Source organism: Gadus morhua, chromosome 8 (genome assembly GCF_902167405.1).
Source record: "Gadus morhua chromosome 8, gadMor3.0, whole genome shotgun sequence".
Lineage (NCBI taxonomy): Eukaryota > Metazoa > Chordata > Actinopteri > Gadiformes > Gadidae > Gadus > Gadus morhua.
In genome coordinates this window covers 6,491,317-6,505,325 of record NC_044055.1, presented here as the reverse complement: position 1 = coordinate 6,505,325, position 14,009 = coordinate 6,491,317, and the positions used below count along the sequence as shown (strand labels likewise).

General features: G+C 44.6%; 1 protein-coding gene across 3 annotated transcripts in view; it reads left to right on the top strand.

The window, feature by feature from the left end:
* The window catches only part of tnr (tenascin R (restrictin, janusin)), a 129,305-nt gene extending 117,577 nt beyond the window's left edge, over nt 1-11,728 (top strand). The window contains exons 21-24 of one of the 3 annotated variants that reach the window (XM_030363023.1): nt 4,114-4,233; nt 4,753-4,896; nt 9,021-9,140; nt 11,129-11,728. In XM_030363023.1, coding sequence (XP_030218883.1) covers nt 4,114-4,233; nt 4,753-4,896; nt 9,021-9,140; nt 11,129-11,337 — 593 coding nt within the window. In that variant the 3' untranslated portion in view covers nt 11,338-11,728. The remainder of the gene's footprint in view (nt 1-4,113; nt 4,234-4,752; nt 4,897-9,020; nt 9,141-11,128) is intronic. The other 2 variants (XM_030363022.1, XM_030363024.1) reach the window with 2 other exon arrangements.
* The last annotated feature ends 2,281 nt before the right edge of the window (nt 11,729-14,009 follow it).

Sequence of the window (14,009 nt, the reverse complement as noted above, 5' to 3'; positions counted from 1 at the left end):
TGTCACCAATTAGCCTTGTTTGGACAGGAATAGGGGGATTGGGGGAGGGGCCTGTCAGAAACAGATGTCGCTGCATTGAGCCTGCCGTTCACACCTGTAATGTCTGAGACAATCAGAGAGAGAGAGAGAGAGAGAGGGAGAGAGGGGGAGAGAGAGAGAGAGAGAGCAGTCTCATTTCCTTAGGCTAAGAAAGGAGTGGGCGGATGCACTCTATGTTGTCGTCAAGCGCACTTTGAGTATTTTTCAGATTCATCGCTCCTCTTTGTTGTCTCCTACCCTCTCCAAGATGTGATTGTATAGGGTTATAAATATGTAGAGGAGAGGCGGTTGAGGTGCACTCCTCCCACAGCTTGACCAGGGTTGTTTGTTTGCTGCCTATGTTAATTTGTGCTGCTTTTGTTTCAGAGTATATTTGTTTGAGAGTCTATAGCAGGGGTACTCAAGTAGAAATGATGAGGGGCCACAATTTTTTTTTTCAGTGACTCAAGGGGCCGGTCTGTATACGTGTGACTGAGGCCGATATATGCTCTGTTTTAGACGTAACGCGTAAGCACGTAAGATACATAACCCCCCCTTGCGCGGTAAAATATCCCCCCTTACGTGCTTAAGTGCGTCGGCCATAATTCCTGACTATGCGACTAAAACACTACGGCCCTACGCAGCTCGCAAAGACTGTGATTGGCCAGCTAACCACATCCTTTCAGGAGTCTCACATTTCCGGTTTTACAGCATAATAGCGCCATTTTTAAAAGGCTGTGACAGAAGCAAATGAAGAATTTTGAAGAAGGAGAAGAAGAAAACACAAGAACGAATTATGATAATTATAAATATAAACAAGCCAGCGATTTCCACTTCCATGCCCACAGATTCGTTCGTTGCTCCCCCTACTGTTCTGGCGGAGAATCCCCTTGCAACACGCGCAATCCTTAAGGAACCTTAAAGGAACCGTGAATCAAAACTTGTCTAAAACAAGTCCCTTGTGTAAATTACGTGCTTACGTCTCTGCGTCTAAAACGACCCTAAATCGGCCTTGACTGCTGCTGAGATGGACTGTCTGCCTCGAGTTTGGGAGGGCTGGAGCGGTCTGTGGGCTAGAGTGCTATCTGTTTATCGTTGCAACCCCCAGCCTCGTATTGAGATCGCGGCGCGCGGTTTCAAAATAAGAGCGCCCAGCACGATTATTATTATTATTATTTTTTTTTTAATAATTAAAAAAACTTTTCAAAACAGCTCGAGGGCCATTAATAGACACCCCGCGGGCCACAAAAGGCCCGCGGGCCGCTACTTGAGTATGACTGGTCTATAGGAACCATAGGATGGCATAGGACAACGTCATTGGAAAACCAGTAGCCTTAGCTCGACCTATGCCCAACCAGACCATGTTTGTGCACGTTAAATAACACTTTTAATGACGAAAATTATTGAAGCCTTCACTTACCCTAACCCCCCCCCCCCACACACATATTGCAAAAATAGTGCTTAGCATCCTGTAGCATCTTACCCTAGCTATCTTTGATCTATACGGGGAATGGGTTAACCTAACTATTGTCAGTGCTTTGCACTTGGTTCTATAAACATCCTTACTATACCAACAGCGATATGTTGTTTCTCTTTCTTCCGATAAATTTACTTTTTATAAGTGTCTTTGGTTAAATGCGTCCCAAATGCCAAAAATGTAAATGTATATGCATTGTTCTTACCACCAGTCAAAGGCTAAACCCAGGATTTTAGGACGGTTGGTATATAATGGACACCTGCACCGATCTTCATGCATGTGTTTGTGGTTTGATACCTTATTACACCATCCCCCGTTCACTGTTTACTACGAGTCTTTACTACGAGTCTAATGAGGCGTCATTAGGATTGCATTTCTACATCGTTTTCACTTTGCATCCAAGACTATGTTCTTTGTGATGATTGAACACCAAGCCGAACACAAGCACAAGGCAATACACCCAACACAAGGGAAAAAAAACGTATTTCTCTCTACTTAGTAAGACTCTAGGTCACACTAAGCTGCTTCCCCTTCCAAGTAAAAACGAAACAAAAACAAAAAACAGGAAAGCGACAGAACATAACCTCTCGCAGCTCGCTCTCGCAAACTAAACATAATTAGCAGGATATGCACACATGAATAATCACAAGTTGTTTAAAGTGCTGGAGTATTCCATAGCCGCAGAATTGAAATGAGCCCGCGGCCAGGGAGTTATTAATGGCCCCCTCTTCTGCATGTGACTAGCAGCCATTTTTCTTTTGGAGATATGAGCGAGGGGCTGAGGTGGTTGGTTTAAAAGCTGTGCCCATCTGGCTCGCTGTCCACAATGCGAGGCTATCTTTCACTGCCTTTAGTTTACCCTCTCACTCGCTCTTACTCTCTCTGTCTCTCTCGCTCACTTTTTCTCACTCGCTCATTCCCTCACTCATTCCCTCTCTGACTCTCTTTCTCACTCTCTCTGTCTCTCTCTCGCTCTCTCTAACTCTCTCTAGCTATCTCTCCCTCTCTCTCGCTCTCCCTCTCTCTCTCTCTCTCTCTCTCTCTCTCTCTCTCTCTCTCTCTCCCGCTCTCACTTTCTCTCTCTCTCTCTCTCTCTCTCTCTCTCTCTCTCTCTCTCTCTCTCTCTCTCTCTCTCTCTCTCTCTCTTTCTCTTTCTCTCTCTCTCTCCCCCTCTCTCTCCCTCTCTCTCACAGTATATCTCGTCAGAAGCTATACCAATGGCCATCAGCTTCATTGTTTGCTGACATTGTTTGGGCGCCAAGCTTTTCCATGAAAACACTGGCTCCCAGGGGACTTATGAACAAACTGACAACAAGGTTAATCTCATCTCGGTGAACTGGGCACTTTTTCCACAACAAACGCCTCCTCGTGGGACGGATTAAAACAGTGACAAGCTTGATGTTTAAAAAACGAAAATATGAAAATAAAATAAACAAGCTCAATAAACACGGCCTAATAGGTTTTGCTGTGACGTGCAAAGGACAACTCTGATTATGCAAATAGCTCCAAGCGAATAAGTATATACACAGGGTAAAATGATTTATGTAACGGGAGGTGAAGGGTCTTGTCACAGAAGCCCCTCACACAACGTATTAACAACAACAACATTTAACATGTGCACTTTTCATTCTACTTACTTTGACGGGGGATCAAACTCAGTGCTTAATGGTCCGAGAGTTCATCGTCCCCCAACAGAGGGGATAGTGTTAAAAATACTGCAAAAAAAACCAATTTCTCGGTTCTCGGTCTTCATGCAGTAGGAGAGGTGATGAGCACAGCGCGTTGCGTGCGGTGCACTGCAAGGTGGTGCAAGCGGTCCGCTCACTTAGCAGTTGAATAGACGTCATCTTTTGGTTGGTGAACCTTAATTGGTTACTGCTGATGGGCTTCAGCAAGGGCGGTAACACACTGTTAACCTGAGAGCCTTCCTCAAGTTCAGCTGTGACCTGCCGTCTTTGAAACACAACGTTTGGCACTCGCCTCCCTCTTGAGTTTTTTTTCGTGACAGCTATTCTGTTGGGCTGCTCAACAGGAGCCTTCCTCAGAGGCTACAGATATCTGGGAGATGTGGTCGATCTTGCAGGAGTACTTTAAACCCGTTTTCGGGCCGCTCAGATAATGAACCCGCTGGGCAGCTTGTCTGCCTGAACGGCGACCCTCGGAAACAACTGAGTGCAATGATATTCTACCTGCCCTCCAGGATGCCATCACACACTTTCCTGTGATCTTAAACTGTGCTATTGCTCGCTCTCACTCTCTTTCTCTGTCTCTGTCGCTGTTTCTCTCTCTCTCTCTCTCTCACTCTGTCTCTCTCTCTCTCTCTCTTTCTCTCTCTCACTGTCTCACTCTCTCGCTCTCTCTCTCTCTCTCTCTCTCTCTCTCTCTCTCTCTCTCTCTCTCTCTCTCTCTCTCTCTCTCTTTCTTTTTCTCTGTTTCTGTCGCTGTTTCTCTCTTTCTCTCTCTCTCTCACTGTGTCTAACTCTATCTCGATTGCTCTCTCTCTCTCTCTCCTTCTCTCTCTCTCTCTGTCTCTGTCTCTCTCTTTTTCTGTCTCTCTCTCTCTATTTCTCTCTTTCTCTCTCTCTGTCTCTCTTATTGTCCCTCTCTCACATGTTTAGGCATGGACCCTCCCAAGGAGATCACCATGTCTCTGGTAACGGAGGATTCAGTGACCATCTCCTGGATCAAACCACTGGCCCCCTTCGACTACTACAAGATGTCCTACCAGTCGGCTCGAGGTAGGACTGACACAACCTGCTCACCAACGGTTGCCCACCTCGTCCTCCTCATCAGCACATCTGTGTCTCAGAGGAAGGAGGACGCCACCATTGTGCATTAGTTTCGTTTTTTTTATGGAAGTGTTAAAGTGTTTTTGAGTGGGTGAGGCCCACACCGTGGACATTGGCAGTAGGAGGGGAATAATGCATTTGTGTAATCGTGACTATCACCTTGACATCACCCTCTGTTCATTTTGAACCGTGGGCCATATTTACTAAAGAGTTTTCACAGCTTCCAAACAAACAGGGGAACAGCTGCAGCTTCAACCGTATCCTATATTCTGTGAAACACACAACACAACCCAACACGCAACACAACATACCATTAGCAACATCAACTACGCCGCGTACATCAAACTCTAACGCACGCACATTGAACGCAGACACCTCTAAACACGCAGTCAGCGAGCCAAATAGATCTGATGTTTACGGCTGATTCCGACGCGATTGATGTCATTAACTCTGCTGTTCCCTACGCAGGACGAGTGGACAGCCTGGTAATTGACAGCGACGTCACCAACTACACCTTGTCCAGTCTGTTCCCCGCCACCGAGTACGAGATCAGCCTCACGGCCGTGATGGGCAGCCAGGAAAGCAAAGCGGCCGGCACGGCTGTCTTCACAGGTGAGGAGACGCGCTAAGGGAACCCAACACCCGGAAGCCCCTTTCCCACCGGACACAAACACTAGCATCGACCACTCAGTGTTGTCTTCAGTGGAGAGGGTTGCAGTCTGCGTTTGTGATTCAAGATCGGCGCTGATGGAAACAGTGATTGACACCTTGGTGGACTTGCACATTTCAGCCTCTGTTTTCAAACGCCTTGTCGTGCGTTTGAGTTCCGGACGTTGGCGTGTCAATAGAGGGAATTAACGTGCAACAAGGATTCTGCTCTTAGCAGCGATTTTGAAAAAAACACACCCAATATGTAACAGATACAAAATGGAAGTAACACTTTCACTGGCTCCATGGTGATTTCCGGTGTTTGCCGACCGTGTTAAGTCGTGAGGTCGAATGTGACACACCAGAAGAAAAACAAAAGGGCATCCTAATTGACTGGAGAGCAGACAATCGCCGTTTTTTTTGCAAGTTTCCAGCATTTAGAAAAACAGCAAACATGCTCTGAGTGTGGTCTTACAAAACAAACAATACAATACAATTAAAATAAAAAAAACTTGCTAATGTAGTCTGGAGAGATTGCAGTAAAAAACACAAGCGTGGTAAGTCTCAAAACACGTCCGCAACACAATGGTAATGCAGTGCAACTTTCAAACGTCCAAAGATTTCATTTTAAGAGGACGGCATTTGGAAAGCTCATCGAAAGCGTACGCTGGCTGACCCACCACAAGCATAAGTGCACGTCGTAGACACACTCAAGGGCCTTGACGGATGCTGAAAGAGATGCCGTGCTTGCTGTGTGTCGCGGCAGATGGAACAATTTGCTTCTTCAACCAACAATTCCTCGCCATTTGATAATGGAAAGAGTAGCTTGCTGTGACGCCCCTTTTCTTCACAGCCATTCAACTCTGAAGCACACCCTTAACATCGCACAGAAACACACAGACACACACACACACACATACACACACACACACACACACACACACACGAGTGCGCCAACAGCTACACACACAGTACACACATAGCTTTGCACTAAGGTTAACAAAGCTAACACATTTCCATTGTAAATAACATTTCCATTTATATTTATTAGGCCTATCCTAAACTCCCACACAAAAAAAAGTCATTTTCTCTGAACACATATCCAGCATATGTATGCATTCTTTATATGAAGTCTGTGCATCCATTTTCTAGAGTGTCTTTGTGTGCACATGTTATTGAGACAGAACAAAAGGGAGAGAGGGACAAAGAGAGAAATAGAATTGAAGAGGGTTGAGCATGGAGAAGGTTGGCTTGCATTCCAATGTCAATATCTCCCTCTCGCTCTCTCTTCCTCTCTCTCTCTCTCTCTCTGTCTCCCTCCCTCTCCACCCCTTCTTACAGATGCACTATTTTCGTCTTGTGATCTTTCTTGCCTGCCATGCCTTCTTATTAAGCCACTTTCTATGGCAGACTCATTGCGTTAACAATGAAGCATAGCCAATGGTGCTGTTAACAGCTAAATAGAACGTTGCTCTATCGTCAGGCTCATTAGAAAGGGGGAAAATAACAGTTTCTGGCAACGCATAATGCTCTTGTAAGGGACATGCAAATGTTGCATGCAAAATATAGTTTTGCTCTTTTTAGAGTGAAGGCACCATTAGTTTGCACATTGCTTCAGTGTGGAGGTCGTTGGATTTTGTTATGAAAGCCAGTCAGAAGAGATCGAAATCTGAGGAAAGACAGGAGAACGCATCGAGGCACATTCAACCATTTACAACCAAACTTTTATTTTGTTCATAGGAATGAGACCGTGGGCTCGCTGGCCGTGTTTAGAGGCACGTTCAAAGAGCTAACAACAGTGCTCATTAAAAATAGATCTGGATCATGTGAGATTCAGAAAGGGCGAATGAAACACTTGCTATGTGTCCCGTTTTTTGTCATGTTGATGGTGTGTAATTGGCATTAGTGAAAGGCCATCACATGGCCACAAATAGGACACCAATAGAAACATAGGGAGTGATGACGACAGAGAGAGTAAGGAAGACCAAGCAAGGGAGAAAAAATAGGAACAGATTTTTTCAATGGACTACAGACGTCGGGGTCAGAGGTCACATTACCGGGAAGTCAAAGCAAAACAAAACGAAGAAAAGGTAATAAAAGAAAGGGACAGAAGAGAACTGTGTTGGAGGTAGTGAGTGAACAAAGTGCAAGCAAGACAGACCCAAACCAACAATCAAAGAAAAAACAGGAGACAGGAAGAGGGGAGAAAAAGCCTCCATTTTGGTAACACAAGAACACCCTTTTAAACTATTATACACACACGTCATATTCTGGAGGATGCATGCACACACTGCACACACACACACACACACACACACACACACACACACACACACACACACACACACACACACACACACACACACAGACAGACAGACAGACAGACAGACAGACAGACAGACAGACAGACAGACAGACAGACAGACAGACAGACAGACAGACAGACAGACAGACAGACAGACAGACAGACAGACAGACAGACAGACAGACAGACAGACACACCTTACACTATCCACACACTTTATATTGAGGAAGATGCACGCATACACTGTACACACACACACACACACACACACACACACACACACACACACACACACACACACACACACACACACACACACACACACACACACACAAACACAACTTAAACTATGATACACACTTGTCATATACAGAAAGACAAATACATACATTGTACACAAACACAAACTCACTCACTTAAGTGTGCAGACATGCACACACACACACACACATTCTTTATCAAATACTTTTTTGCAAACAAACACACACGCACACACACAACCATACACACACAGACTATACATAGATACAAAGAGAGCCAATGATCGATCCGATGCTGCTGTTGTTTTAAGCTGCCAAGCATAGTTAAACAGGCACACATTGACTTTAATGGGTGGGCCGGGAGGGACAGACCCTGGAAAAAAAACACAGAATGTGTCCGATAAAATACGTGAAACGAAGTGCAGCAGGTTCTGTTGTTTGCTGGTTGGAATAATTGGCAGGAAATAAAAAGAGGTGCACGGACTAATTGCCACAGGGACCGCCTGTTGAAATGTTCAAGGATTTCTCTCCTGAGCGTGAATGTTGCACTTGTTTTTGGTGAAGGAATCTTTCGAACCATTAACTGCACACTGTTACACTTGAACATATTGCTCAACTGTTCCCCCCTAAAACACTCAGATGGCAGACATTCTGACGACACATCCTTAAGGGGATATACATTCACATATTCTACGTTCAGACATCGTCTTCAAATAATCAACACATCGAGAAATTGACTTCCTATCAGTGCTTTTCTCTGTGGTCCTCAACTCAATTTCTCACACAAAAACATTGACTCACATGTAATATGTATGCATTACACGATAACATTATCATACTCCTCGGAAATAACGAATACCCTTGCTTGTTTTTTGTTTTGAAATCTTTTTACTGGCTCTTCTCCGCTATCTTTGATGCAAATTAAATTAGCTCGGCCAGCCTCCACATAATTAAATTCAAACATGCACCAAGAGAAGTAATTATTCTAATAATAACTTATTTGTAATATAACTAATTATTCAAATCAAAGTTGTTCTACCTGCACACTACACTGATAAGATTGACTTAAATTAACCAATCTGTGCTAATTAAAGATCAGTTTCTGCATCTGATGATGGGGAGGGGGGAGTTGGGGGGTTGACTGTAATATTAATCCCAACCTCGCCCTTCAGCTCATGTGCGGGAATCCTTGTCCTTTTCTTCTTCTTCTTCTTCTTCTTCTTCTTCTTCTTCTTCTTCTTCTTCTTCTTCTTCTTCTTCTTCTTCTTCTCCTTCTTCTTCTTCTTCTTCTTCTTCTTCTTCTTCTTCTTCTTCTTCTTCTCCTTCTTCTTCTTCTTCTTCTCCTTCTTCCTCTTCTCCTCCTTTTTATTCTTCTTCTTTCCTCCTTCTCCTCCTCCTCTTCTTCTTCATCTGTTCTCCTGGCTGTCAGCAAGCACACGTCTTCTGACGACTCACTCCAGCCTCTGCCTCCTCAGACCGTGGAGACTGATCTGTTCCCTCTTCCCTTTCCTTTCCTCTCCTAGCGATGGACATGCCCGCCGAGCTGACGGCCCTCAACATCACACCGCAAGGAGCCCTCCTGCGGTGGAATCCGCCCATGTCCGACGTCGACAACTACGTCCTCACCCTCACCCACAGCCAAGGTAAACACTCTCCCCCCGATGTCTTCTCCAAGTCCACAGCCGGTTAGACGCTCTTCAGTTCGAAACTAAACCATCCGTGGAAGCGGAGAGGGTGTAGCCAAAAGAATCCACTGAATGCACAAATGCGTTTCAGGGTCAAATATATCAGTACAGTTGAAGCAGAGTACCGAATGGATGAGCGGCTTGCAACCAAAGCCAGGCCAGGCCGTGATAAATTACCAACAGGTCCTAGCCTGCATTAGCTACCGGGCCAAAATATGAGGGTACAAAATAAAAAAGTGTCAGATACATTTTGTGTTGTGTCGTAAAAGCACCTGGGGCGGCCTGTTGTTTGACAACATGGAAGTATTTATCGATCCAGCCACACGGTCAAAGCCATTTCGGGTTTTCAAACACCCTCCAACGATGCTAGTCTGTTGATGGATGGAAGAAGATGGATGTCAGGTCGACCTAGTTGGAGGAAGAAGTACCTGTGCTAGATACCGTTACACACATCAAACATGCTTCTAGAGCGTTGAATTTGTTATATGATTTATATGTATACTAAAGTGTCCATGGCCAACATTCACCCCCTTAATATCATCCTCATGAATAAAATCATCATCATTGATTTCATTCCCCCGTCCAAAAAAGTAAGCTGTACCCGGAAGGACCCGGAAACGTTGCGTTGGGCCGTGACTCGTCTCGGGGTAGTGTATTCATTCACCGAGTGACAGATCAACTCAGTCAACGTGTCTATTTACAGACCCTCCCCCTCAAGGCGACGTTGCCAAGTGTATGCAGATCTCAACTCAATATCCCCATCCCTCCGAGCCACACAGCCAAGTGTTGGCCAGCTGGCTTCTGACCAGGCCATGTCATTATCATCGTTTATAATCTCTCCATGCAGCGCTTCCTTATCCATTTGCTTCGTGTTTTAGTGGGGCAGTCTATTTTAGAAGAAGAGGACCAGAGGGTAGAATTGTGCAAGTGGGCATTGGGGGGTGGTCTGTGCGTGTGTGTTGGGGGGGGGGGGTCACTTAGAGAGGGAATAAATAAATATATCATTATATTTATTGATATTCCCAACCTTGTGTTTCTGGTTCCTATGACTACTCTGCTCTCCCTTCAACGGTGCCTTTGAAACTAGGTTGTGCAGCTCTGTCCAACGTCTCCTTCAAGTTCCAAACTCCAACGCATGCTTTGATGCGTCCTCAGACTCGCTTTGTAAATGGCTTTGGATGAAAGCGTAGCCCGCTGAATGACTCAATGTATGACATGTCGGGCCGTCCCCGTGTCTCACCGGGTGGAGCGTGTACCATTACGGCTCAGTCCCAATCGCAGCGACGCGGGTTCGATTTCCCGCCCGTGGTCCTTAGCCTCATGACTTCCCCTCTATCTCCCGTACCTTCCTGTCTAGCTCACTATATAACAAAGCAAAAAAATTTGTGCTGTCAATCGATTAAAATATTTAATCGCGATTAAACGCATTAATGTGATAGTTAACTCACGATTAATCGCGAGTAATCGTGATTAATCGTAAATCTTTTTTCTACGCTAAATATCCCTTGATTTCTTTGTCCCACTAATTGTTCTCATTTTAATGGTCTTATCAACATGGAGAAGTGCATCGGCTTGCCTTGTGCAAATGTTTTTTTATTGATAACAACATTGGCATATACTGATCAAAACAGGACGATACAAAAAAAATGCCTATAGTGCAATTAAACGATGAACATACAAACATACTGCCTTGAACATAGCAGTCAGGCTACTCCTTCTTTGTTTTGAGCTTAAGAAAAAAAATAAAATAATAATAATAATTAAAATAATAAATTGCGTTAATCGCGCGATAAAAAAATTAACGCTGTTAAAATTGTTTTGCATTAACGCCGATAATAATGCGTTTAACTGACGGCACAAAAAAAATTGCTAAATAAAAAAATGTCTCATGGTACATGTGCAAAGGGAGAGAGACCCATACTCTCTGTGTGTGTGTCCGTCCCCAGTGACCACAGACACCGTCCTGGTTGAGAGCAACAGGCAGGACCACCAGCTGGCCAGCCTCAGGCCCAGCACCACCTACTCCGTGGCCCTGTACGCCACCAAGGGCCCGCTCACCAGCGGCACCGTCATCACCAACTTCCAGACACGTAAGCCTTGGGATTCTCAGGGTCATCAATTGGCATTTTATGCATACAGTCGGCAGTTGAAGTGATCCGTGTTTTATCTCTTTCTCTTTTTTACGGTTCACATTTCAAGAAATGTTTTTGTTTGTTTTTTTTTATCTGCAAACTATACGGTTTGTATACTCGGATGGCTAAAATCGTGACTAGACAATGACTCTCTATAGACTATTGAGTCACAGCAGAATAACGACTGATACAACACACACATCATACCAGGAGAGCTGTTAACCGAACTCCATGCCTTGCTAAAGGACATGGAAGGATAATTGTCTGTCTTGAAAGACTGCTGTCCTGCTGGGTTGAACCCCAGTACTCTCCTCCATGTCCTGCATGATGAAAAGCCTTTATCCATTGGGGATATATGGGAATTAACAAGGGAGGTTTGCATGGAGTGCCCATGTTTGTGTCTGTTTGTGTGTGTGTGTTGTTTGATTGTGTCTGAACATTTGTGCGTGTCGGCATGTGCGTGTGTGCGTGCTCATGCTCTTGCATGTGTGTGTGTGTGTGTGTGAGTGTGTTTTGTTTGTGTTTGAACATTTGTGTGTGTGTGTGTGTAGGCGTGTGCGTGTAAACGTGCGTGTGCTTTTTCATGTGTGTTTGTGTACGTGTGCGTGTGCGTCTACTTTTGCTGAACCGAGACTGCAAAACTTTACTATGAGTTCTTAGGAGACGTGTTGGGTAGGCAGAAGCGTTTGTGTGTCTCTCCGGGGAGGATGATGAGGCGACGTAGTTACCTGCCTTTCTCTTTTGCAGAGCGAACCGAGGCAAAAAAACACTGAACTCCTACGCGAGGGTTCTTAATTGTAGAGCGGGTGGGGGGGGGGGGGACTCAAAGCAGACATAACAACAAAAAACCCAGGGGCCTCCCAATTTTCCTTCTTACTTTCACAATGCCTAATACCGGGCTGACGCGACTTCACAGGTAAAGCAGCCGGCTGGTGTGTAGGACGCTGTGTCGGAAGCAGTTGTTGTTGAGACGTTCAGAGGTTGGCCGTTGGCTGACGAGCGCAGGCTCACGCTGTTCTTTTAAAACTGGAGAAAAAAAAGGCGGACAAAGAGCGAAACAAAAACGCTAAATATAACAAGCAGTTCCATCTCGCACAAAACAAATGCTCCTTTTCTTTGTGCGCGTGACAGGCGACAAACAAAACAGCGGAAACATACAGAGCTAATAATTAGAAGCCCATCAAGCAGAACCCAACATTTCTCTTTCCAATGCTGCGAGCTCTGCTTGGGCTAGTAGAGATTACTTTATTTGTATTTCTCATCCATCTCATTTTACTCCTGAGCAGTTTTGACGGCAGTTATCAATACGACTTGAAAAAGAGTGAATCTGATCAGGCGGAACCGCCGAAGTCAACAAACACTTAAAGTAACCAAAATGCTGACTAACAAACGTCGGGGAGTAGGAAATAGTTCTTTCCCTATCCACCCTCCCAGCCCACAACCTTTTCCCTTTTATCTCACAGAATTCATAATGGAATTGTGCATTCGCTTAGTGCTGACTGCAGCGACCGAGCAAGGCGTTTCCTCGTTGTGTTCGTTGTTTTGTTCTATGCAGCCTACCTCGCATCAACTTATGCTTGTGTTTGAAGAAACAGCAACTCCGAGGAATAGTTAAAAACTTTTATTAATGTCTTAAGGGGAATTATAGCTTTAGCTAATTAGGTAATTTTAGATAATTCTGCAATTTCTAATTATGAATTTGAAGGACATCAAACATCGCTAAATGTATAAATGCCTTCCTCATGTGTTATCATAAGCGCTTACTTTGATTACTTTTTGCATCTGCTTCTCATAATGACATTCAAATCAAACTGAAACTAACGGAAACTAATCAGTTTGTATAAATATAGCCGATAAGAGCATTATTTCCCATGCTGTAAGTCAATTTGCTCTAGTACAAAGTACAAGAATAAACATTTGTTAAAACAGTTAAAATAATTATTCAGTTATTGCTTTTTGGGTTTCATTTCATTCCACATGGGAGAGACAATTCAATGATTGCACAAAGGGAGCTAATCCCTGAGTTTAATAAAGTAAGACTCTTTAGAAAAACCTCATTTATGAGGACTTTTTACCACCAATTTAATTTGTACCAAGAGATTAGAGATGATTGGTCTTCCTCAGCTACTTAAGTGGCAGCTCTGAAACAATGCACTAATATGATCCCTATGTTGTGGCTCGTATACGCACGCATACACACACACAAACACACAGACACATTCTCACATACAAACACACACACGCAAACACACACACACATGCTCACACAAACACACACACGCAGACACATACACACTTTATCATAAGATGCTGACTTCAAAACGCGAGTATCCCGGGCAATCTCTTTGCTTAATTGAAATCCTCCACTGCTTTCCAACACGCATTTCCCCGCGGATTGTGAATATCACAGTTGGATATGCAAATGAGTGCAGAGTGAGAGAACTCGATGAGTTGGCTGACTTTCCTGGCCCCGTTGTCGTCTTCTACCTCAGCGGACGGTGTTTCGTGATTGTTCCCCGTCTGACAAGATCATCGTCTGAGTCCTTGTAAATCCTCTGTTTCTCCTCCGCCGCCGTCTACCGCCGTGCACCACCGTGCACCACCGTGCACCACCGTGCACCACCGTGCACCACCTACCCACCGCGTGGCTTATGGCTTTTAATACAGCCGATCAAGACAAAGATAGAGAGTGTCA